Source organism: Atractosteus spatula, chromosome 4 (assembly GCF_055471065.1).
Source record: "Atractosteus spatula isolate fAtrSpa1 chromosome 4, fAtrSpa1.hap1, whole genome shotgun sequence".
NCBI classification, from domain to species: domain Eukaryota; kingdom Metazoa; phylum Chordata; class Actinopteri; order Semionotiformes; family Lepisosteidae; genus Atractosteus; species Atractosteus spatula.
In genome coordinates this window covers 69,783,535-69,808,605 of record NC_142709.1, presented here as the reverse complement: position 1 = coordinate 69,808,605, position 25,071 = coordinate 69,783,535, and the positions used below count along the sequence as shown (strand labels likewise).

Here is a 25,071-nt window from a genome sequence, read left to right as displayed (position 1 = left end):
GTTAAGTTTTGATTTTTGTGCTTCAATATCATTTTTATGAAATGAAAATGCTGGCAGCTTGGTGGTGCCGTTGCTAGCATTGCTGCCTTGCAGTGCTCGGTCTCTGCAGGCAGTCCTGGACCTGCCACAGTATCTGCTGTTCTCCCTGCGTTCACCTGGGTTTCCTCCAGGTGCTTAGGTTTTCTTTCAAAGCCCAAATCAAGTCCAAATTTGGATCAACAAAATTTTCACACCCAGCAAGTGATCAAAATGTCAAATTGAGGGGAAATTAAAAAGTGATGCAGCATGACTAGGTTAAAGCAGACACAGTGAGGGATGACTTGGTCACCCTGCCATTCCAAATGAAGACTGGGGATCTAAAAGTCTGTCATCTTTAAAAGAGGGGCATCTTGCCGCTCATTTTTCCCATAGGAACATTTAACATAGGAAATGGTTTGTTCTGAAATTGTAAATGTAGTAAAAAATGATCCGCTTTTATGAATCGTGAAACAAGATCAGTGCTTTAAGAGGAGTTCTCACCTATTGACACCTCAGTTAAAACAAGGTACTGTACTGTACCTCTGTCTTTGTGTGTGTACAGAGACAGACACATCCCTTTCCCTGTACCTCACAGCTGGGCCTGTATAGTGAAGCCCCTGAGGTCTGTTCTCTCTTGAACCCAGAACTCCATAGCACCTCAGTGTTTCAGCACAGCAGCTCCTCTTTCAGTCTGACTGCTCTGAATAACCTCCAAGGGTAGCTACTATAAATGTACAGTATACATATCACAACATGCATATCAAAACCACTTAATTTCTGCAATATTGTGCTAAATGAGATACATTTTATTCTGCATGTGTTTACTCAAACGTGAGAGTTCCAAAAGAATTCTGAAACAAAACATCCAAAGCATGTTTTAAAAACATACTGTACATTCTTAAGCTTGTTTACAGAGCATATCAAAGAACAGAAGGAGATAATGACAGTTACATTGTTCTGTTAAAATTATTTAATTGAGGTATTGTAACTCTACAATGCTGGAATAAAATGCGTTAGTCATTATTGAAAAGAAATTCAACAGTGCAGCTTGGTACCACTGTCACAAATGTTTTTTCATGCACAAAGTGATGCGATAAACTCTGGTGTCTTCTCCAACATTTTTCAGTTGTTCTGTAGACTATGATGTAGAAATACTTGTGTAGGATGTCCATGAAACCTAGTGTATAATAGTGTAGTAGCATGGCTTCAAATATGAAAAGGCATATTTGTATTTCACAATCTGGTCCCAAGCACCATTTTATTGATAATGTATTTAAAGGCACTACAATATTATTTTGTTATTGATATAGAAAAGTGTTTGTTCAAAGTAAAATGATGTAACCAAGAGAAATGTTAGACTGTGTTTTTTTCAGATGTTGTCTAGACCAAGTTTTCCAAATATGCTTTATGAAGTAGATGACACTTAGCATCTTGTTTAAACTACGGTGTAACAGAGCACTCTCCAAGGAGCCCGGAATGGTTTATATAGCAGGGATTTTCAATCTTCCCAGAAAGTGGAACTTTGTACTCAGCAGCAATGAAATTTATTTGGTATATCTTTTTTTTACTGGATCTAGTCCATCTGGTCTTCACTTTAAAAGTGCCCCTTTGTAAGCTTCAAAACAAATTTGAGTTGAATAGTTTGTATAAACCTGGGGATATACTTTTTGGAGGAGTATTTGAAGTACATTTATCAGTAACATATCCTGAACTACCTTTCACTTCGAAACCAGACCAGCTGAGATGTGGGAGGTAAGCTCCTTTCCTGTTCAGCATTTAATCTTCTATCAGAACCAATATGTAAGAAGCAAGCAGTAGTTTAGAATATGTTGTACAAAACTATTCCTCACTACAATGCCTATTATATGATCACACATATATTTAATTATCATTAAATATAGTAATCTTTTGCATTAAAGGAATTTTTCATATTTTTAATCTTCTTGCAGATTCTCTTTATCAGCATTTCAGAAGGCACAGAGCATGGCTTTTGCTATTGAGGAAATAAACAGAGACCCTGCTCTTCTCCCTAACATCACACTGGGATACAGGCTGTATGACAACTGTGTGAACCTGGCAGTAGCTCTGAGAGCAGCAACAGCTCTGATCAGCGGAGAGGACGACTCCTTTACTGACTACAGCTGTACGGGGACCCCCCCTGTCTTAGCCATTGTTGGAGATCCTGGCTCAACAAACTCTATTGCCGTATCAAGAATACTGGGCCTCTTTAGGGTCCCAATGGTAAACCAAGATACGTGATAAAAAGTCGAACTCTAGCACTGTCTTGCCCAGCCTGGAGAGCCACAATGCAATATGTTTTAAATCATCCAAACCATGCACTTCTAAAGATTGGGAACAGTTGTAATTTATTGATTTATGAAGCAAGCAGGAAGAAGGAGCTCTAGATAATAATTTCTGTTCCCATTATTACCATTAAACTTGATCAATTCTTTAGAAATTGCTGAATTAATGGTGACTTGTAAAACCTGCTGGACTGTGGCACTGCTCAGACAGGGTCCAATCAATTTAAATAATAGTACAACAAGAAAAATCAATGCAAATGATTTATGTCGAGAATACGTTTCAATTACATCTTCAGTTCATTACCAGATCGTTTAATTTATAAGAGACTGAATGGTTTACCATAATATTGATATTGTTTTATTAAAAAGTAATCTTCACAAATACATACAGATTAATGGAATACATTATAAGGTATAGTAAAGTATATCAGGATAATAAATCAATATATTTTTTTTCAAAACACAATTATTTCACTTCTTAAATCTGCACTGTATTTGTAAAGTACTAATATAAGGGACAGAAAAACACACAATTATACAGACTATCAACTTGAAAAAAATAAAGGGTGTTAAATCTTAGCTCTTCTCTAATACAGGTATATTTACTGTAGGTATTCTTGTTCTCACATCCTATTTATATGTATTTCTATATTTTCCAGATCAGCTATTATGCTACTTGTGCTTGCCTGAGCAACAGAAAAAAGTTTCCCTCATTCTTCAGAACAATTCCAAGTGATGCCTTTCAAGTCAAAGCCATGGTTCAAATTATCAGGCACTATGGATGGACCTGGGTTGGTGTCATAGCAAGCAGTGATGACTACGGTCAGAGTGCTGTCAAGAGCTTTACTGAGCAGATAGCTCACTTTGGCTGTATTTCCTTCTCAGAAACCCTCCCAAGTGTGAGTTCAAAAGCCAGAATACTTGAAATTGTGAAAACTATTAGACGATCCACAGCGAGGGTTATAGTTGTATTCTCCCCTGGAGCACATTTTATTCCTGTTGTTGAAGAGATTGTTCTCCAGAACATCACTGACAGGCAGTGGATTGCAAGTGAAGCCTGGACTACCTCAACGGTAATACAGAGTAAGGAAAATTTCCAGTCCTTCGGTGGGACAATAGGAATTGCAATTCGCAGGGGAGAAATTCCAGGGTTGGAAACATTTCTCCTACAGATTCAACCTATGTCTGATTCCAATAATAATTTGCTCAGACAGTTTTGGGAAAACATATTTGACTGCAAATTTCAAGCAAAATCAATTGATCTTGAAAGTAATAAAATATGTTCAGGAACAGAAGATATTAAAAAAACCAAAACTGCTTACAGTGATGTGTCAGAACTGCGGGCTTCCTACAACGTGTATAAAGCAGTGTACGCCTTGGCACACTCCCTGCACAATCTGATGTCCTGTGAGCCTGGAAAAGGGCCCTTTCAGAATAACTCCTGTGCAGACATCACAACTGTGCAGCCCTGGCAGGTGAGAGGTTGTCAAATAGTCTAGGAAATTGTCCAATACTCTCATTGTTTTTTCATGTATTCTAAATTGTAAATAATTTTTAAAGATGCTTTAAATATTAACATTTCCATTTTCTTACAGTGATAACCTATTTTGTTCAGTCAATAACTTACTGACTTTTGAGTACTTATTCATTATTTCTTATTTGACTCTTTTATTTGATCGCTTCATATTTTCCTGTTTGTTTTTCTAAGCTACTGCACTACCTGGCGAGAGTGAACTTCACGACTCACTATGGAGACAGGGTGTCCTTCGATGAGAACGGAGATGCTCTTGCAATCTATGATGTGATGAACTGGCAGAGGGCCGATGACGGGTCTGTGAAAACAGTAACAATCGGTCTGTTTGATGAATCAGCTCCTGCTGGACAAGAGCTCACTCTGAATGAAGACAGAATCTTCTGGAACTTTGATTCTAACAAAGTAAATAATGTGAACTTTATATTCTCATTGTGTCTCCTGTTTACAAGAGTAAATGTAAGGAAGGAATATGTCTAGACAATGTAAAATTGCACAATAACATAATACAAAACAGAACAGAAAACACTGTTTTCTATATGAACACAAACTAAAAACACTTTTTTATTTAATTTGCACATATTCTTCTGAATATGCTGCTCTTGTTGTCGAAATATGTTATTTATTGAACAGTAACTTGAGAAAATCTTGTTTTAATCCTAAACCATATGTTCTTGTGTTTCATGCTTCCCCAGCCCCCCAGGTCTGTGTGCAGTGAAAGCTGTCAGCCTGGCACCAGGAAGGCAACCAGGAAAGGGGAGCCCCTCTGCTGTTTCGACTGTGTGCCTTGTGCAGAGGGAGAGATCAGCAACCACACAGGTGGGCAAATAATCTTACTTTCTCTAACTTGCAAAAGTAAGAATAAAGGAAAGGTTTATTGCTCCTCAAAACTGTATTATTTTGTGTATCATTTCATTGAATGAATTTGTACTTTCTAATCTTGAGTGTGCATCATTCAGTGTTTTACTTTGTTATGCTAACTATTTGTGGATTGTAAAAAGCAGATTTAAATGTAAAAATATTGATTAATTTGTATTGTTTCCTATAAGATCCGATATTGGAAGGATTATATGTCTGGTTCTTTTTTAGATACTGTACCATTGAATGTTTCAAATGTCAGAGAGGTAAAGTTCAGATGTAATCCTCTTTATCTGGATTGTTTTTATATGCAATCAGATCTCTATATTGGAAGAATTATGTGTCTCTTTCTTTTTTAGATACCATTGAGTGTTTCAAATGCCCACCCGATTTTTGGCCTAACCCAAGCAGAGACCAGTGTGTGCTCAAGGAAATTGAGTTTTTATCATATGAGGAACCTTTAGGAATCTCTTTGACATCAGTCTCAGTTTTTGGAGGGTGTATTTCAACTGCAGTTTTAGCTGTGTTCATTTACTATAGAAACACCCCAATAGTAAGAGCCAACAATTCTGAACTGAGCTTCCTGCTGCTGCTTTCTCTAATACTCTGCTTCCTCTGCTCATTGCTGTTTATTGGTCAGCCACTACACCTCACCTGTATGCTGAGACATGTTGTCTTTGGAATCAGTTTTGTCTTGTGCATATCTTGCATTCTTGTGAAAACCATTGTTGTCATCATGGCCTTCAGAGCCACACTGCCAGACAATAATGTCATGAAGTGGTTTGGTGCTGCACAACAAAGAGGCACTGTTTTTGTCTTTACTGTCATCCAGGCTCTGATCTGTATCATATGGCTGAGTACAGCATCCCCTGTGCCTTTTAAAAACACACAGTATCAAAACTCAAAAATCATTTTTCAGTGTCATGTTGGATCAATTACTGGATTTAGTTTCCTGCTGGGGTACATAGGCTTGCTAGCCAGTGTCTGCTTTCTGCTGGCTTTCCTTGCAAGGAACCTGCCTGATAACTTCAATGAAGCCAAGTTCATCACTTTCAGCATGCTCATCTTCTGTGCAGTTTGGATCGCTTTCGTACCAGCTTATGTCAGCTCTCCTGGGAAATACTCGGACGCTGTGGAGATTTTTGCCATCTTGGCTTCAAGCTTTGGTCTCCTCATTGCGATATTTGCACCAAAATGTTACATCATTCTGATTCATCCAGAGAAAAACACCAAGAAAGCTCTTATGAGCAGAGCAGGCCTGAAGTAATAAATACATCATTTTAATTTCTGTTACTTTCTCTACAAAATTTCCTCTGCATCAATATATTTCCAAGTAATGTGTTTTGTTTAGAAAATTGATATATACTTTCTTCACTCTGTTGTTTTTGGACTTAAAAATTAAATAATTTGTACTTTTATTTAAGGTTAAATTTGGAGTTGAGAACTTGCTATTCATGGGTGAATGTTTTTTTTTCAATTTCACTTTAATAAAAGAAGAAAACTACAAACCAACAGAAGAGTTACACTGATTCACTGCCTTTTACAAATTCAATGGATTGTATTTAACGTTGAAATGTTAACATTAGGCAAAATATATTTTGAATCTCAGACAAAATTAGTTTCCTAAGTTGGTTTCCAAAGTATAAACCAAGAAAAAGTTTACTTTACATCTTAAAGTAGTCCTAACTATTTATATTTGTGAAATATAAATAATATTTCATTTTTAAAAGGCATAAGGCTGTAGTGCAGTACTTGCAAAAATGATTTTTACTTCTTAGCTGCTTACTCACAATGGCACTAAATCACAATAATATCACTGTTTTTATTCTGAACAGTTGTGCAGAGAGATTTAACTGTTATATTGCACTTGTGTTGTGCATGCTGGCAATTAGTGAATGCCCTGCAAAATAGAGAATGAAATCTTCAATTTATTACAGCCCTGCTGTCGTATTCTGTTGGTTAAAAACAGGACACCTGGTGATTGTTAATCAAGTTTTGAAAGCCCAGGAGTAAAATCACTGAGCGACAGACTTCCACCCTGCATGAGGGAGTTACATTGTTAAACTTGACAATTCCATCAAGTACAGGATAATCTGAGAAGCAAAAAATAAGGTTAATTCCATCAGAGATACATTCTCTCTCTAATACATAATTTGCCTGAACCATATTTTAAAAAAGCCAACAAACACTGCCCTCTACAAAGCTGCATAAAAGCGTCAGTGAGCAGCAACACAATTTTTTCCTTGTTGTTTCTCACCTGTTACATGAAACTAACAGCTGGGCCTGAATAGCTGAAGCTCCTGGGAACTGTGCTCTCTTGAGCTCAGAACAGGCTTATTATTGTGACACGTTCGTTATTGTGATATTTTTATCAGAAGCAATGTAAAGAGTTTACAGTTATCGACTTCCCAAATCCACAATTTGGTGCTAGTTTATACAGCTGAGGTAACTTTAGGTGATTTTATGTATTAAGTATTTTGCTTGATAGTAAAGAGCAATATGACCCACCTGGAATTTGTACCCAGGAATCCAGAGCCGACATCCACTAACCCGCATTGTCTCCCAAAACACCTCACTGCTTCCACACAGCAGCTCTCAATTCAGTTTGACATCTCTAGTCAGACACCAGGGAAGCTGGAGGTGGATATACTGTACTTAAGTCTCAGTCCAATTTCAGTTGAGGGTAGTTTTGCTATGGTTAAAAGGGCATACACATGTACAATATTTCTTTAACATAAAATGCATAAAATAAATGGGACTTTTTATTCCATTGCATACTGTGGTAAACGTTAACATGAAAATATGAGGATGCAAATAACTTTAGAGTCAATGCAATTTTGGAAAACATTTTTTTCATTTAAAGTTTATTCCGGCAGTTACAATGGGCTTCTGTAAAACATTCTACCCCAATAAAGAGGCAATAAAGATTTCCCAATCAATTTATTTTATTACTAAAAAGGATGTATACAATAGATCAGAATACTATTTAAATATAAAAGAGTAAAATCAAAAAATGAAACTGACAGCCCAACCTGAGCTAAAATGTTCTACAGTTCATTTCACTGAAAAAAATGCAATATTTTATCAAAAGTATTGAGGGTGTTGCATCAATTACCATAATAACTCAAATATTCTTGAAAAAGACACATGATGATTAATATTTGGAGCCCCCTCTTCAGATTGTTAATTCATATAAATATTCCTTGTGATAGTTAAATGCCTCAAGCAATAGGGTTTTCCTGTGTCATGTTCATATAATAACCTTGAGATTACACTGCATTTGTATTGGCTATAAATGCATTAAGTACCAACAAGTTCCAGATTACACAAAAATTCCAACAGCAATTTTTTGGAATGTCTTGTCTAGACATTTTTATTGCATTAGAATATTTACAGTAGTTAAGCTACTGTATGGGACTTCTCTGAGATGCATCTATTTTAAATGTTTCTTTACAAGGCGGTCTCCAAAGAGTTTCACTGTCTATAAAGCTGCAATACCTTTCTCAAGGAGTCATTCTGCTGCTCGATCTGTAGCAATGAAATTAATTCTGTTCACTGTTTCATTGCAGACTTTGGCTCTTCCGCTATGTGGAATTGAAAAGCCAGTTTGCAAACATCAAGAAACATTTGACTTGAACGGGCTATACAAAAATGGAGACATTGCATTTGGTGGAATATTTGAAATACATTTTAAAGCAATATATCCTGACTTGTCTTTCAGCTCTAAGCCAAAACAGCTGAGATGTGAGAGGTACGTTGACACTGTACAGTATAAGGCATAGCATAAAAATCAAATTTGGAATTTATACTGTTTGTCACATTTGAAAGAAATGGCTTGAGACAATTGGAAATGTAACCTTTTCTATGTACAGTATAATATCAGAACAAGCTGCAGTTCAAATGTAATAATAGATAATATTTAATAAACATCATTGTTGCTATATTTTCTTTAATTCAAGGTGGTCTAAAATTTAAATTCACTGATACCTATGTCTTCTGTCAGCTTTGATTTTGCATCATTTCAGTGGGCACAGACCATGGCTTTTGCTATTGAGGAAATAAACAGAGACCCTGCTCTCCTCCCTAACATCACACTGGGATACAGGCTGTATGACAACTGTGTGAACCTGGCAGTGGCTCTGAGAGCAGCAACAGCTCTGATCAGCGGAGAGGATGATTCTGTCACTGACTACAGCTGTACAGGGACCCCCCCTGTCTTAGCCATTGTTGGGGACCCTGGTTCTACACATTCTATTGCCATATCAAGAATGCTGGGCCTCTTCCGTATGCCTGTGGTACGGACAATTTAATCTACAGGAAAACGATTAATCCTTATAAGTGTTTTTTGTCAAACATTTAATTGTTAATGATCTGATCTTTTATTATCCTTCACAGGTCAGCTATTATGCTACTTGTTCTTGCCTGAGCAACAGAAAAGAGTTCCCTTCATTCTTCAGGACAATTCCAAGTGATGCCTTTCAAGTCAAAGCCATGGTTCAAATCCTCAGGCACTATGGATGGACCTGGGTTGGTGTCATAGCAAGCAGTGATGACTACGGTCAGAGTGCTGTAAAGAGCTTTATTGAGGAGGTAAACAAGTTTGGCTGTATAGCTTTCTCAGAAACTCTCCCCAGTGTCAATCCGAGAATGAGAATACATCAGATCATCAACACTGTAATCCAATCAACAGCAAGAGTTATTGTTGTCTTTTCATCAGAAGCATATTTTATTCCTGTTGCTGAAGAGATTGTTCTCCAGAACATCACTGACAGGCAGTGGATTGCAAGTGAAGCCTGGACTACCTCAACTTTATTGCTCAGAGAGGGAAACTTCCTCTCATTTGGAGGAACAATAGGAATTGCGATTCGCAAGGGAGAAATTCCAGGGCTTAAACAATTTCTCCTAAAACTTAATCCTGTTGATGACTCCAATAATATTTTAATCAATGAATTCTGGGAAAAAACATTTGATTGCAAATTTCAAGTAAAATCAAATGACAGTTACATGGAGGTGCAAAGCAGTAAAATCTGCACAGGATCAGAAAACATTGAAAAAAGCAAAACTGCTTACAGTGATGTGTCAGAACTGCGGGCTTCCTACAACGTGTATAAAGCAGTGTACGCCTTGGCACACGCCCTGCACAATCTGATGTCCTGTGAGCCTGGAAAAGGGCCCTTTCAGAATAACTCCTGTGCAGACATCACAACTGTGCAGCCCTGGCAGGTGAGACTGAATAAGCATCATGCAGTCTTTCCTTATTGTATATACTGTGATTTTTCAGATATTAGTTTTTTACCATCAACGATAGGGTTTTAAAGTTATTAAAACTTTCTCCTTTCTCTTAAACTTTTTCCTCTAAAGGACATTCACCTTATTTTCCCTCATTAAAACATCTGCAATGCTGTTGCTTTCCCTCATTTAATAATGTGCTCATCTTCAACATCATTCCCTTCAAGATAACATAAAACATTTGGTAACTTGCATCTGTTATCATCAAATGTTTTTAGTGTGCATATCGTAAAGTTCTCTTCCTATTTTTGTAAATTAAATTTGAAAGTGGTACTTCTGTTTTCACGTGTACATTGAGAAGAATTATTTTCTTCTTTTAAGATGCTACACTACCTGGAGAGAGTGAACTTCACGACTCACTATGGAGACAGGGTGTCCTTCGATGAGAACGGAGATGCTCTTGCAATCTATGATGTGATGAACTGGCAGAGGACCGATGACGGGTCTTTAAAAACAGTAACAATCGGTCTGTATGATGAATCAGCTCCTGCTGGACAACAGCTCACACTCAATGAAGACAAAATCTTCTGGAACGTTGAATCCAAGAGAGTAAGTTGTACGGTACATGACATACATTTTATTTCTAAAAATGTCTAGTTTGAACGAATCATGTTATTTTCCTACAATATATTATTTAGTCTTTAATTAGCCTATCAAGATTGTGTACAGTGAAAGCTTCATATTATTTCATTAAAACATGGAAGACTGCATATTACTCTCAAATGCAGAACAACTTACAGTAAAATGTTACATGTTTGTCATTGTACTTATGTTAAGAACCTGTAATCTTTGCTTCATGTTCTTACTTTGACCTGAACACATAACCCTTCCTTCCCCAGCCCCCCAGGTCTGTGTGCAGTGAAAGCTGTCAGCCTGGCACCAGGAAGGCAACCAGGAAAGGGGAGCCCCTCTGCTGTTTCGACTGTGTGCCGTGTGCAGAGGGAGAGATCAGCAACCAAACAGGTGGGCAGATTATAGACAGATTAGAGAGAAGGAAGAACATCTTTCTTTTCTCTGACTTGCAATCAGAATCAGAGTAAAGGAATGTTTATTGCTCCTCAAAACTATATAATTTTCTGTATAAATTTATTAAATGTATCTTTACCTTCTAAGTTTGAGTGAGCGTTATTCATTCCTTTACATTCTCTCCCTCTGCTGTTTCGACTGTGTGCCTTGTGCAGAAGGAGAGATCAGGAACCAGACAGATTGATGAGCACTTTTTAAAGACCCTGAAGCACATGATGAAGAAAACCCACTTTACCACGCTTTAAGTGCAGCATTTAACTCTTTCACATAGTATCAAAATTGATAAGAAAAGATCAAAGTGATGTGCATTGCTTTTTTTTCTGAATTCTTGTCTCATTAACATTTTTTTCCCAGATTCTGTTGAGTGTTTCAAATGCCTGTCAGATTTCTGGTCAAATCCAAGCAGAGACCAGTGTGTGCTGAAGGAAATCGAGTTCCTTTCATATGAAGAGACTTTGGGAATCTCCTTAACAACAATCTCAATATGTGGAGCATATATTTCAGCTGGAGTTTTAGCTGTGTTTATTTACTACAGGAACACCCCAGTTGTAAGAGCCAACAATTCTGAACTGAGCTTCCTGCTGCTGCTTTCTCTAATACTCTGCTTCCTCTGCTCATTGCTGTTTATTGGTCAGCCACTACACCTCACCTGTATGCTGAGACATGTTGTGTTTGGAATCAGTTTTGTTTTGTGCATATCTTGCATTCTTGTGAAAACCATTGTTGTCATCATGGCCTTCAGAGCCACACTGCCAGACAATAATGTCATGAAGTGGTTTGGTGCTGCACAGCAGAGAGGCACTGTTTTTGTCTTTACTGTCATCCAGGCTCTGATCTGTATCATATGGCTGAGTACAGCATCCCCTGTGCCTTTTAAAAACACACAGTATCAAAACTCAAAAATCATTTTTCAGTGTCATGTTGAATCAATAACTGGATTTAGTCTCCTGCTGGGGTATATAGGCTTGCTAGCCAGTGTCTGCTTTCTGCTGGCTTTCCTTGCAAGGAACCTGCCTGATAACTTCAATGAAGCCAAGTTCATCACTTTCAGCATGCTCATCTTCTGTGCAGTTTGGATCGCTTTCATACCAGCTTATGTCAGCTCTCCTGGGAAATACTCGGACGCTGTGGAGATTTTTGCCATCTTGGCTTCAAGCTTTGGTCTCCTCATTGCGATATTTGCACCAAAATGTTACATCATTCTGCTTCATCCAGAGAAAAATACCAAGAAAGCCCTTATGGGCAGAGCAGCACCAAGGAAATAGATCAGACTAAAGTTTCTCCTTGCCGTCTTGACATGTTAATTTTCTGATGTTTTGAAAAGCCTTCCTTTCAATTCCCCTGCAGTGTTACAAAATTATAAAGGGAAATTATTTAAAGTTGAACTGGTTGTGTTCCTTCTTAGAGCCAGAGCTCTCGTCATTTCCAATATTTTTGTATGTTTTTTATGTTTAGTACTGTAATTGCACAATATATTCATTTACAAAATGCTTGCAATTCATACAGAAATCATATTGTATTTTTGTTGCACACCATATACCCTCAAGATGAGATGACACACAGGGTAAGAAGAGTCCAAAGCTCAGTGGTGAGAAGTTCAGAAATCTGGTGACAGTTACTCCCTTCGTGATGTATTTTTTAAAGTACTACAACCTCTTTTTTGTCAATCAAATAAAGAATTAAATGTTTCCAAATGGTTGTGACCATGTATTACGCACACAATCAGAAGTATATTTATATTCTTCCACACACTTGTATGTAGAATTTAAACAGAAAGTTATTCTTAATGGAAATATTTGACAACAGTTGATATAAATTTGTATCCTTTTCTACTTTAAGGTCAACTAAGGTTGAGGAATTTACTCATTTCTTCATTCTACTTATCTCAAAATCTGCATTTTGAGCTGATTTCCAAGCATCTAATGTGGGATAGGTCTGAAAGTCTTTCAAAAGTCTAGAATAGTGATAATTAATTGTATTTACTGTACTAAATATTAAGCAGTTTCAGCTTTAAGAAACATGTGGTACTCTTCACATTAATAGCTCAGATGAATTTAATTTTAGAATGATGCTATTTACTACTTAAAAAAGGACCGGCGTACATTAAGAAATTTGTTTTTGCCCCTATTTCCCTGATCTGGGATTCGTGACCTTAATGTTTCTGCAATGCTGCCTAAAAGGAGAAACTATTTTTGCCAAAATTCCTTTTTAACTGACTAGTAGTAGCTGGGCCTGCTCGAGCAATGTCTTTGTGGATGTTTTTCTCCTCACTTTGAAACAAGAGCACCTCACGTACTTGTTGTTAGCTAGTTTATGTTCAGTTTTTGTAGTCTTAACACTGAGCTTTACAGGTAATGGGGATCCCCTCCACCACCACCAGTGTGCAGCCCCACCTGGATGATGCGACGGCAGCCATAGTGCACCAGTACGCTCACCACACACCAGCTCTCGGTGGGGAGGAGAACAGAGTGATGAAGCCAGTTCAGAGATGGGGATTATTAGGAGGCCATGATTAGTATAGGCCAGGGGGAAATTTGGCCAGGAAACCAGGGTAACACCCCTACTCTTGTCAAGAAATGCCCTGGGATTTCTAATGACCACAGAGAGTCAGGACCTTGGTTTTATGTCTCATCTGAAGGACGGTGCCTTTTTAGAGTACAGTGCCCCCATCACTATACTGGGGTATTAGGACCGACACAGACTGCAGGGTGAGCGCCCCCTGCTGGCCCCACTAGCACCACTTCCAGCAGCAAGGCCCTTCACCCCAGCTGCTCCAGGAGCGCGGTATAAATGGCTGACCCTGCGCTCTGACCCCCAGCTTCTCTCCCTGTCTGTGTGTCTCACAGAGAGCAGGGTGGGGTATGGGAAAAGACAAATTCCTAATTCAAGAAATTGTATATGGCCAATTAAAATGATCTTATTTTAAAACAATGGCATTGTGAGAAATCGATTAACTTCGAAGCAATTTAATCTGGTGCACGTGCAAAGAATAATGCACACCAAAGCATGCTCACAGTCGGTAATAACAGCACTCTGTCATGTGAGTGTGTCCTGTACTTCATTACTCCTCAGTATGTTGAGAACACAACAAAGTTTACAAGCATTGTGCAGAAACCATACATTTAAGAAATTCATACAAAGCACTGAAATAATGTTTTAGAAAATGACCTCTTTATTTAGGTTGCAATCTATATTATGATTATATTTATATCGCACTATATAAACATGTACTCTTTTACAAGGCAGGCAGGCAAATAACTTGAGCAAATCCACTGAGCAACAACAGCGACCCATCAGTTAAAAGTGTGAGAAATTAACAAAGTATCAGTAAAATGAAGAGCACTGGTTTTATTGAACAGATATGACAAAGGTAAATTAACTTATTTTATTAACCATTGTCACCAACAAGGTGGATCAACAGGGGATTTACTGTGATAGTCTAGAAGCATGCCTCACCACTGTTGGAAGCAATCTTGGCTGTGACTCTGTGGTCCGGGCTTTGCACTGAGGATTACATCAGTATCTGTCCTATGCCACTTTTACAGTTGTGCCTGATCACTACTCTCTGATCCCTACATATCATTTGTCATCCCAAATTATCCCTAAGATCAGTGAGGCTTAGCCTGGGAAGTAGGGCACCCACTGCATAACTGTCACATTCTCAGGGCACAATCTATAGATAAAGCCATGAAAACCCCAGAAGGGGAATGAACGTAGAGAGTTTTTGTAAGGAACAGTTCTTTCCGGACCCTGTGCGGACGACAAGATCCAGGGAAAAGTGAAGAAACACGGGGGGGATAAAGTCCTGCAGGACACGGGGATGAAAACAGGGGGCGTGTCCTTGGTGCACTGGTGTTCGGGGGAGGCGTGGCTGAGGCAAACAATCCAGGAGAAAATCCAAGGGGGAATCCAAACGAAGACAAAAGTCCAAAACCAGGCAGTCCATCCAAGACAAACAAAATTTAAAAACGGGAACCAGATTGGAACAGGAACAGAAACAGAAAATAAAACCTTAACGGGACCAGGCGCTTCCAGGTCCCGGACTCGCCTGGTGTGGAAACCAGAGCAGAGCCCGGATAGAGTGAGCGCCTGGCTTTTAAGGAGAACTGAAAGGGAGTTGGAACAGGGAGCAGGTGCGGGTGATGAGTGGAAAACAAAGAAGGGCTGGAGCGTCCTTAAGAGGAGGGGTTTACGAACGTGACAGTTTTGCTTCCTTTTCACCAATGGCACAAAGGTATTATTCTCTTGATAAGAAAACTATACTGGTTTCTTTCTGTTATGTTTAATAACATTTAGTTTTGTAATTATGCTTGACATTCAACAAGTAAGGCACCTCAAAATCTTTGTCCAGTTAGTTCCCTCAGTAAGGAGCTTATACATTGTTTATTCAGCACTACACAAAGTGAACACAAATGATGCTAAAAACATTAATCAATATCCAAAATGTTTTTGCTTTTTTTCTCTAAAAATATACACACACATATATATAGTGATTTCATGTTTAGTATAACTTAATAGACATTTGCCTTAAATTCTTTGTTTTTTTAAATACACTACAAAAAAGCAAAACTTCCCTCTTCTTCAATCTATACCTGGACACTGTGGCATTGCAGACTATTGATTTCAGAACTGTCAACACAACAAGAACAAATGCCATTTCATGCTCAAGATCAAATTGTTTGGCTGGTGTTGATATGAGGTAAAGTTTCAGAATAAGAAATAGATTAGTCAGTAAACTTAAAAGGTGTGTCTAGGAAATGTATCTCTACTGCTCGTAAATACTCACCTTACAGAGCAAAGAATGACAAATCACAACGGCTGATCTCAGATCTGTAAATGATTTATGCTGAGCTCAGCAGCAAAAAAAGTACCTTCACTTCTTAGTAGCTGCTCTCCCCATAAGGGCTTTCTTGGTATTTTTCTCGGGACGAAGCACAATAATGTAGCATTTTGGTGCAAATATCGCAATGAGGAGACCAAAGCTTGAAGCTAAAATGGCAAAAATCTCCACAGTATCTGAGTATTTCCCAGGAGAGCTGACATACGTTGGTATGAAAGCGATCCAAACTGCACAGAAGATGAGCATGCTGAAAGTGATGAACTTGGCTTCATTGAAGTTATCAGGCAGGTTCCTTGCAAGGAAAGCCAGCAGAAAGCAGACACTGGCTAGCAAGCCTATGTATCCCAGCAGACAAATAAACCCAGTTACTGATCCAATGTTACACTCAAAAATGATTTTTGAGTTTTGATACTGTGTGTTTTTAAAAGGCACAGGGGATGCTGTACTCAGCCATATGATACAGATCAGAGCCTGGATGACAGTAAAGACAAACACAGTGCCTCTCTGTTGTGCAGCACCAAACCACTTCATGACATTATTGTCTGGCAGTGTGGCTCTGAAGGCCATGATGACAACAATGGTTTTCACAAGAATGCAAGATATGCACAAGACAAAACTGATTCCAAACACCACATGTCTCAGCATACAGGTGAGGTGTAGTGGCTGACCAATAAACAGCAATGAGCAGAGGAAGCAGAGTATTAGAGAAAGCAGCAGCAGGAAGCTCAGTTCAGAATTGTTGGCTCTTACAATAGGAGTGTTCCTGTAGTAAATGAACACAGCTAAAACCACAGTTGAAAAAAATGCCCCAAGCACTGAGACTGTTGTCAAAGAGATTCCCAAAGTCTCTTCATATGAAAGAAATTCGACTTTCTTCAGCACACACTCATCTCTGCTTGGGTTTGACCAATATTCTGGGGGGCATTTGAAACATTCAATTGAATCTGTAAGAAAAAGATCCAGTTATCTCATTATGAAATACAGAGATTATATAGTATATACGTACAAAGAGAATACAAAATAAAGTGTGAAGTAGGTCCAATATGTTCACTACCTGTAGTGTATATATATAGCATATATAGTGTTTACAAAGAGAATGCTGTATATCTGTTCACAGAAAACCTGTAGACTCAGTGATGGGTAAAAAGAAGCCTGTTGATCTGCAAGCCTTAATTCATTTATTGGTATTTTATTTTATGGCTGCTGTGCTAGAGTTCAAGTGCTCCCATGATAGATATACAGAAAACAACAATTATACATGACTGACAGTACTATCAGAATCCCAGGAGCACAGTTCAGGAAACAGCAAAGAAAAAGGCCAAAAAATTTCAGTCAAAGCTCTCTTTATGTGTCTACGCACTATATTCTAAAAAAGATCACATTCCTATTCAGCTCATAACTCTGAAATATAGATGGAGCCTGTCTTTTAAGATCTGAGAAAAAACTACAAAGTAACAAAAGTAGATAAAATCTGTAATATTCTACATTATTAATAGATAAGAAAACACTATTTTAAATATTGTTAATATTTCCACTTTCAGTCTGTGTTTTTTCTGGGATGTTAAGACAGCAAAAAGGCATTTTCCTATACTTGGAACTGTCCACAAATCAACAAAAGTTCTGATATGTGGATCTCATACACACTGGAACTTGGTGTTTGACAAAATTAATATTTCTTCTCTCTAGCAGCAGAGAATATAAACTTTAGTTCATATTTAAATATTAATTTATATTAAATTAATACCGTTTTCCCACCTGTGTGGTTGCTGATCTCTCCCTCTGCACAAGGCACACAGTCGAAACAGCAGAGGGGCTCCCCTTTCCTGGTTGCCTTCCTGGTGCCAGGCTGACAGCTTTCACTGCACACAGACCTGGGAGGCTGGGAAAGAACAATGTTTGCATCATCCATCTTTTTAAGATTTGCACATTTACCCATGTAACAAGATATTTCAGGAGAGACAAAGAATGAGATCCACATTTGAACAATTAAGTCCATGCACTGACAAAACATAATTAATTAATTGAATTGTGTGAGTACAAAAAAAAATCACACTGATTGACTTACACTATTAGATTCAAAGTTCCAGAAGATTTTGTCTTCATTCAGAGTGAGCTCTTGTCCAGCAGGAGCTGATTCATCAAACAGACCGATTGTTACTGTTTTCACAGCCCCATCATCGGCCCTCTGCCAGTTCATCACATCATAGATTGCAAGAGCATCTCCGTTCTCATCAAAGGACACCCTGTCTCCATAGTGAGTAGTGAAGTTCACTCTCGCCAGGTAGTGCAGCAGCTGGGAGAAATATAAACAAATTCTTTTGTTATTAAATGAATGAGTTAATCACAAAATAGTTCAGTTGGTTTCTGCAGCACTTATCTGATTAAGTAGTGCAACTAATTTAAAAACATGAATATATGTTAGACTGGCATATATTATATTTATATTTGTATATATTTGATTCTAAGTAATTAAGACACATCCCAAACATAACGTTTCTTGCAGTTTTTAATCACAATTGTCTGTTAGTTTATAACATACAGTATCTCACCTGCCAGGGCTGCACAGTTGTGATGTCTGCACACGAGTTATTCTGAAAGGGCCCTTTTCCAGGCTCACAGGACATCAGATTGTGCAGGGTGTGTGCCAAGGCGTACACTGCTTTATACACGTTGTAGGATCCCCTCATTTCTGAAACATCACTGTAAGCAGTTTTGGTTTTTTCAATGTCTTCTGAACCTGTGCAAATTTTTGAAAAATTGTGATTGTTTCCTTTGTCTTGGAATTTGCAATCAAACATTGTTTCCCATAACAGTTTGATTAAATTGTTCCTGGAGTCAAACACAGGGCGAATCTGAAGGAGATATTTTTCCAGCCCTGGGACTTCTCCTCTACGAACTGCAATTCCTATAGTCCCACCTAAATAAGGCAGTAACTCCTTAGTATGGAAGACAGGGGAGGCAGTCCAGGCTTCACTAGCAATCCACTGCCTGCCTCTGATTTTTTGCTGAACAATTTCTTCAGCCAAAGGAATCATATAGGCTCCTGTTGAAAACACAACAATAACTTTGGCCGTTGACTCTCTGATGGTTTTCACAATCTTAAGAATCTCAGCCTTGTTGTTGATGAGAGGAAGAATTTCTGTGAAAGCTATGCAGCCAAATCTATTAACCTCCTCTGTAAAGATCTTCAAAGCATACAGCCCATAGTCATCATTGCTCACAATTACACCAACCCAAGTCCACCCATAATGCCTGAATATCTGAACCATGGCTTTGACCTGGAACGTATCACTGGGAATAGTCCTGAAGAAAGAGGGAAACTCCTTTCTGTTGCTTAGACATGAGCAGGTGGCATAATAACTGACCTGCAAATGAAGGGACAAAAGTATTGTTTAAGAAGCATTGAAATCAATTTCAGATACACAGTTCATGAATTGTGACATACAGATGGATCTATTGCTTTTTTAACATCATCATCCTGTACTAACTAAAGTACAGTACATGAAGTATATAGCAGTACAAATAAAAATGTTAAAACAGAAATAAAATGTTACAGTTATGGTATGAACAAGTATAATAAGAACAGTGAACTAAAATGAAACTATTTCATAGTATACACATACATATTGCAAATTAGCATGTAAGTAAGAACATATTAGTACTGAGTAATATTTCATAGGGTAACCAGAACTACTATCCTGATCTTTGCTTTACTGTACCATTGGAATCCGGAAGAGGCCCAGTGTTCTTGATATGGCGATAGAATGTGTTGATGCAGAATCCCCAACAATGGCTAAGACAGGGGGGGTCCCTGTACAGCTGTAGTCAGTGACAGAATCATCCTCTCCGCTGATCAGAGCTGTTGCTGCCCGAAGAGCCATCTCTAAATTCTGACAATTGCTATACAGCCTGTATCCCAGTGTGATGTTAGGGAGAAGAGCAGGGTCTCTGTTTATTTCCTCAATGGCAAAAGCCATGGTCTGTGCATACTGAAATCCTGCAATATCAAAACTGGTAACAGACACAATTATTATCTAAATGCAATACAACAATGCACATGTTCTGCTTTCATGGTCTTAAAGTATGTTGTCTACAAGATCTTCGTATAATTAGATTATACGTATAAATTGATTTTAACTCGAAATAAAAAAAACATAAATGTGGCTTTTAAATAAAAAAGACTTAGAAACAATAATGCAAAATGAAATATTATAGTTATGTGATCAATCAGATTAATTGCACCATATGTACTGGAACTGTTGTTAGGTTTACAGTACTGTATGTTTAAAATAGCATGACTATCATGAAGAGCATGATAATACAATGACTTGTATTAGCTAAATTCCCTCAAAAGAAGATAATGCATTGCCTAGGCTTTTCATAACACAGATAAATTATATTGTTTCATTCAGTTGCATTTTCTCCCTGACTTATCATTAAGAAGCAGTACAATATATTCACTTACCGCTCACAGCTCAATGGCTCTGGCTTAGCAGTAAAAGACAGTTCAGGATACACTGTTATAAAATGGATTTCAAATATCCCACCCAAAATGATATCCCCTTCTTTATACAGCCCATACAAGCCAAATTCTTCTCTGAGCCTGCATGTGGGCACAACATCAGTATCTGACAGCTCCGCTAACACCAAAGATACAACAACAAAAAGACTGAACTGCATCGTTTCAGAACTAAAAGGTGCCTTGTTACGATGACCAAAATCATGGCTATATAGACAATGTCTGACTCTCTGGGGAAACGTGTATGACATCACATCCCTGTTTCAGAACTGTGTATCTAAAAGAAACACAATACGCCACCAAGTAATTTGTGTACCCACCTGCTCATTGGCCACAGTGAAAATTTAGTAGGACAGCACTCTCTATTACTGTATGAAACAGTTTGTAAAACAAACCACAAAATTGTCAGCTACATTCTCTCTTAATGCTTTTTTCATTAAAGTACTTATTGTTGTTTATATTTTACCATTTAAAATACAGAGATAATTAATTGACGAAAGTACTGTATTTAATTGAAACTGTTGGCATATATAATTGAGGCTTTTTAAATAACTACAAACTATTTCAAAATTAGGTTTTTATTTTAAATTCAAAACATCTGTGGAAAAAAAGTCAACTAAAGAAATAAACAAATTACATGGTATAAAAAATGTTTTCCATTTCTGTCAAATACAAATCAGTGTATAAATTGTATAGTGAGGGGTACAATAATTTGCTATAATAACTTTTACATATATTACTTATTAGCTAAAAGCTAGCTTTTCAGTTTATAGGACATAGAGGACAAGATTTAGTTTGTATGGAAACAAAAGTCAAATGGTAAAAAGTGGGTTTTTGAATGCAAAGAGAAGAAAGGAAGGGGCCCCTAGTGGAGATCAGGAACAGCTGTAACACAGACAAGTTCACACAGTAAAGAAGGGGTGTCCTGAGTAACAGAGTGGGGACCCTCAGTTAAGAGGCACAGTAAAGAAGGGGTGTCCTGAGTAACAGAGTGGGGACCCTCAGTTAAGAGGCACAGTTAAGAAGGGGTGTCCTGAGTAGCAGAGTGGGGACCCTCAGTTAAGAGGCACAGTAAAGAAGGGGTGTCCTGAGTAACAGAGTGGGGACCCTCAGTTAAGAGGCACAGTAAAGAAGGGGTGTCCTGAGTAGCAGAGTGGGGACCCTCAGTTAAGAGGCACAGTAAAGAAGGGGTGTCCTGAGTAACAGAGTGGGGACCCTCAGTTAAGAGGCAGTGTTTCCTCCTGGCTCTGCAGCAGGCAAGCTGGTGAGCACAGCACTTCCAGGACCTGCTTCCTCACTGACCTGTTCCCTGCAGTGGGATTCCAGAGCTCATCGGCCCTCATTCTCTCTCCACAGCTGCCTGAAGGTGGCAGCCAGCTGCAGGAGGTCTCACTCCTGGCTCCTCTCCTGCTGCTCCTGTAGCTCACAGCTGGGCGTGGAGGACTGAAGCCCCTGAGGACTGTGCTCTCCTGGAGTCAGAGCACCACAGCTCATCGCTGCTTCATCACAGCCTCTCCGTTCAGTTTCTCTCCTCTCCATGAGCTCCCGGGCTGCCTCACCTCTCAAGTCAATGACACGCAGCAATTAAAGAGCACAGGTCCCTGAGCTAACTGTTACACTCAAAACAATTATACTCACACTAACAAGCTGCGCAACTGCAAAACAGAAAAATATTGCAGTGAGTCTCATAAAAAGTTTCTATTTTAAAAACTTTTCAATAAACCTGATATTTTAATGTATGCATAGTTGTCTTCACTCCATAAGGTCACAAGTCTCTGAGCTAACGCTTCATTCAAAATAGTTAAGGCAGTGACAATATCAGTGTAATTAGAGATGCAGCTGCAAGCCCTAGACAGAAAGATCACTTTATAGTGAGTCTGTGAGAGGGCTTCTGTGAGGTGGGTTCAGGTGAGGTGTCCCTGGGAGGCTTCTGTAAGGTGATGCCATTCCACCGGTTGAGAAGAATTAGGCGTGGTCACTCGGTGAAACTGAGATTGATGGACCTCGCTTGAATACACCTGTACCAGAGACAGCTGGTATAACCCAGAATTAGCAGAGGGGGGTTGGCTCTTGGAAAAGAAGTGATTGTTGAAGAGAGTGTGAGAGAGATGTGAGAAGGAATTAAACTATTATTATTCTTTAGAGGTTGGGAATTAATTCAGCCTGTTGTATAGTTGGAGGAAAGGTTTCTATGAAAGATTTTAACAATAGGACTCAGGTTTTTGTTTTGGTTATTTTGGCTAGAGAAAAGAATTTAATCAGAAAACAAACACTGTGATGAAACTTGAAATAAGTTTAAATAAGATCAAGCCATTTGACCACTTATTTAAAGGGATTTTAAATCATTACTTTTATTATATATATAATTAATTTTACTTAAGTGATCATTTTCATTTAATGTTTCTTTTGCAACAAAAGTTTAATGTGTAGTCTTCATTTTGAATGGCAAATTTTTAAATGCTTTTTGTCATGAAATGTCATTTTAGTGATGAGAGTTTAAAAAGCAAATAAGATCAGTAGCCAAGTAGAATCACTATGTTATCCATATGAAAGTTTCCTTTTTATACTTATAAACCACTTTGCAGTTACATTAAATGTGTAAAGCACAGACCACATTAACAAAGATGGGTATATTCCTGAAAATAAGTTGTTGGAAATCTGGAATCTAAATCCAATAATAGCAATGACATTGCATACAGTAAAATTTACAAAATATTTTAAAGTGAAATTAAAAGATGAAAGTAAAACGAGCCTCTATTTGCATAAATTTAATGACCCATTGTTATATTGCAAATATCAGTTAGCATACTAACAATATTAGATCAAGGTAAGGTGGTTCTCTTGCTCAATTCACTTTTCAGAATGGAATAAAAAATTCTAACAGCACTTTACCTGAACTCTGCAAATATAAAAACTTCCTTCAGTTCTTAGTAGCTGCTCTGCTCTGTACAGTAACAATATAGAACCTATAATTATGTACTTATCACTTCAGGCCTGCTCTTCCCATAAGAGCTTTCTTGGTATTTTTCTCTGGATGAAGCAGAATGATGTAACATTTTGGTGCAAATATCGCAATGAGGAGACCGAAGCTTGAAGCCAAGATGGCAAAAATCTCCACAGCGTCCGAGTATTTCCCAGGAGAACTGACATAAGCTGGTATGAAAGCGATCCAAACTGCACAGAAGATGAGCATGCTGAAAGTGATGAACTTGGCTTCATTGAAGTTATCAGGCAGGTTCCTTGCAAGGAAAGCCAGCAGAAAGCAGACACTGGCTAGCAAGCCTATGTACCCCAGCAGGAAACTAAATCCAGTTATTGAGCCAATGTAACACTCAAAAATGATTTTTGAGTTTTGATACTGTGTGTTTTTAAAAGGCACACTCAGCCATATGATACAGATCAGAGCCTGGATGACAGTAAAGACAAAAACAGTGCCTCTCTGCTGAGCAGCACCAAACCACTTCATGACATTATTGTCTGGCAGTGTGGCTCTGAAGGCCATGATGACAACAATGGTTTTCACAAGAATGCAAGATATGCACAAGACAAAACTGATTCCAAACACAACATGTCTCAGCATACAGGTGAGGTGTAGTGGCTGAAAAATAAACAGCAATGAGCAGAGGAAGCAGAGTATTAGAGAAAGCAGCAGCAGGAAGCTCAGTTCAGAATTGTTGGCTCTTACAACTGGGGTGTTCCTGTAGTAAATGAACACAGCTAAAACTGCAGCTGAAATACATGCTCAACATACTGAGATTGTTGTCAAGGAAATCCCCAAAATCTCATGAAATGAAAGGAACTCGATTTCCTTCAGCACACACTGCTCTCTGGTTGGATTAGAAGAGTGAGGAATTAGAAGTATGACACTTTATATTTGAATACACTTTGCATTCACCCACACAATCAGAAGTATATTTATATTCTTCCACACACTCGTATGTAGAATTTAAATAGAAAGTTATTCTTAATGGAAATATTTGACAACAGTTGATATAAATTTGTATCCTTTTCTACTTTAAGGTCAACTAAGGTTGAGGAATTTACTAATTTCTTCATTGTACTTATCTCAAAATCTGCATTTTGAGCTGATTTCCAAGCATCTAATGTGGGATAGGTCTGAAAGTCTTTCAAAAGTCTAGAATAGTCATAATTAATTGTATTTATTGTACTAAATATTAAGCAGTTTCAGCTTTAAGAAACATGTGGTACTCTTCACATTAATAGCTCAGATGAATTTAATTTTAGAATGATGCTATTTAGCTATTTACTACTTAAAAAAGGACTGGCGTACATTAAGAATTTTTTTTTGTCCCTATTTCCCTGATCTGGGATTCGTGACCTTAATGTTTCTGCAATGCTGCCTAAAAGGAGAATAAATTTTGCCAAATTTACCCTCCATTCCTTTTTAACTGACTAGTAGCAGCTGGGCCTGCTCAAGCAATGTCTTTGTGGATGTTTTTCTCCTCACTTTGAAACAAGAGCACCTCACATACTTGTTGTTAGCTAGTTTATGTTCAGTTTTTGTAGTCTTAACACTGAGTTCCATAGGTTCTCTTTACTTACAGATGTCGCTTCTACTTATAATAATAATTAATGATTTCTTAAACTTAAATAGTGCTTTTCTGGACACTCCACTCAAAGTGCTTTACAGGTAATGGGGATGCCCTCCACCATCACCAATGTGCAG

General features: G+C 38.1%; 3 protein-coding genes and 1 pseudogene across 3 annotated transcripts; 2 read left to right on the top strand and 2 right to left on the bottom strand.

The window, feature by feature from the left end:
* The first annotated feature begins 1,555 nt into the window (after window positions 1–1,555).
* On the top strand, window positions 1,556–5,977 carry LOC148836997 (extracellular calcium-sensing receptor-like). Its single transcript, XM_088913792.1, has 6 exons — window positions 1,556–1,770; window positions 1,968–2,259; window positions 2,981–3,796; window positions 4,030–4,257; window positions 4,548–4,671; window positions 5,070–5,977. Exons 1-6 carry the CDS (start codon window positions 1,556–1,558, stop codon window positions 5,975–5,977), a joined length of 2,583 nt encoding a protein of 860 aa, XP_088769918.1.
* Window positions 5,978–7,209: 1,232 nt separating this feature from the next.
* On the top strand, window positions 7,210–12,290 carry LOC148836996 (extracellular calcium-sensing receptor-like). Its single transcript, XM_088914228.1, has 7 exons — window positions 7,210–7,350; window positions 8,280–8,461; window positions 8,714–9,005; window positions 9,106–9,933; window positions 10,321–10,548; window positions 10,839–10,962; window positions 11,410–12,290. Exons 1-7 carry the CDS (start codon window positions 7,210–7,212, stop codon window positions 12,288–12,290), a joined length of 2,676 nt encoding a protein of 891 aa, XP_088770354.1.
* A 3,608-nt stretch (window positions 12,291–15,898) lies between these two features.
* LOC148836995 (extracellular calcium-sensing receptor-like) lies at window positions 15,899–20,545 on the bottom strand. Its single transcript, XM_088913785.1, has 6 exons — window positions 20,331–20,545; window positions 19,585–19,876; window positions 18,415–19,230; window positions 17,931–18,158; window positions 17,621–17,744; window positions 15,899–16,809 (listed from the first exon to the last, which is right to left on the bottom strand). Exons 1-6 carry the CDS (start codon window positions 20,543–20,545, stop codon window positions 15,899–15,901), a joined length of 2,586 nt encoding a protein of 861 aa, XP_088769911.1.
* Window positions 20,546–21,773: 1,228 nt separating this feature from the next.
* Window positions 21,774–24,783, bottom strand: LOC148836994 (extracellular calcium-sensing receptor pseudogene; annotated as a pseudogene).
* Between the last annotated feature and the right edge of the window lie 288 nt (window positions 24,784–25,071).

Bases quoted from the DNA above. Each gene is read 5' to 3' on its own strand.
- LOC148836995 (XM_088913785.1), bottom strand. From the start codon at position 20,545: ATGCAGTTCAGTCTTTTTGTTGTTGTATCTTTGGTGTTAGCGGAGCTG. The intron at 19,231-19,584 runs GTACAGTAAAGC...CTTCATTTGCAG, and splicing joins GCCTCTTCCGGATTCCAATG to GTCAGTTATTATGCCACCTG. The intron at 16,810-17,620 runs GTGGGAAAACGG...TTTTTCTTACAG, and splicing joins AGAGATCAGCAACCACACAG to ATTCAATTGAATGTTTCAAA.
- LOC148836997 (XM_088913792.1), top strand. From the start codon at position 1,556: ATGAAATTTATTTGGTATATCTTTTTTTTACTGGATCTAGTCCATCTG. The intron at 1,771-1,967 runs GTAAGCTCCTTT...ATCTTCTTGCAG, and splicing joins GACCAGCTGAGATGTGGGAG to ATTCTCTTTATCAGCATTTC. The intron at 2,260-2,980 runs GTAAACCAAGAT...TATATTTTCCAG, and splicing joins GCCTCTTTAGGGTCCCAATG to ATCAGCTATTATGCTACTTG.
- LOC148836996 (XM_088914228.1), top strand. From the start codon at position 7,210: ATGACCCACCTGGAATTTGTACCCAGGAATCCAGAGCCGACATCCACT. The intron at 9,006-9,105 runs GTACGGACAATT...TATCCTTCACAG, and splicing joins GCCTCTTCCGTATGCCTGTG to GTCAGCTATTATGCTACTTG. The intron at 10,549-10,838 runs GTAAGTTGTACG...TTCCTTCCCCAG, and splicing joins GGAACGTTGAATCCAAGAGA to CCCCCCAGGTCTGTGTGCAG.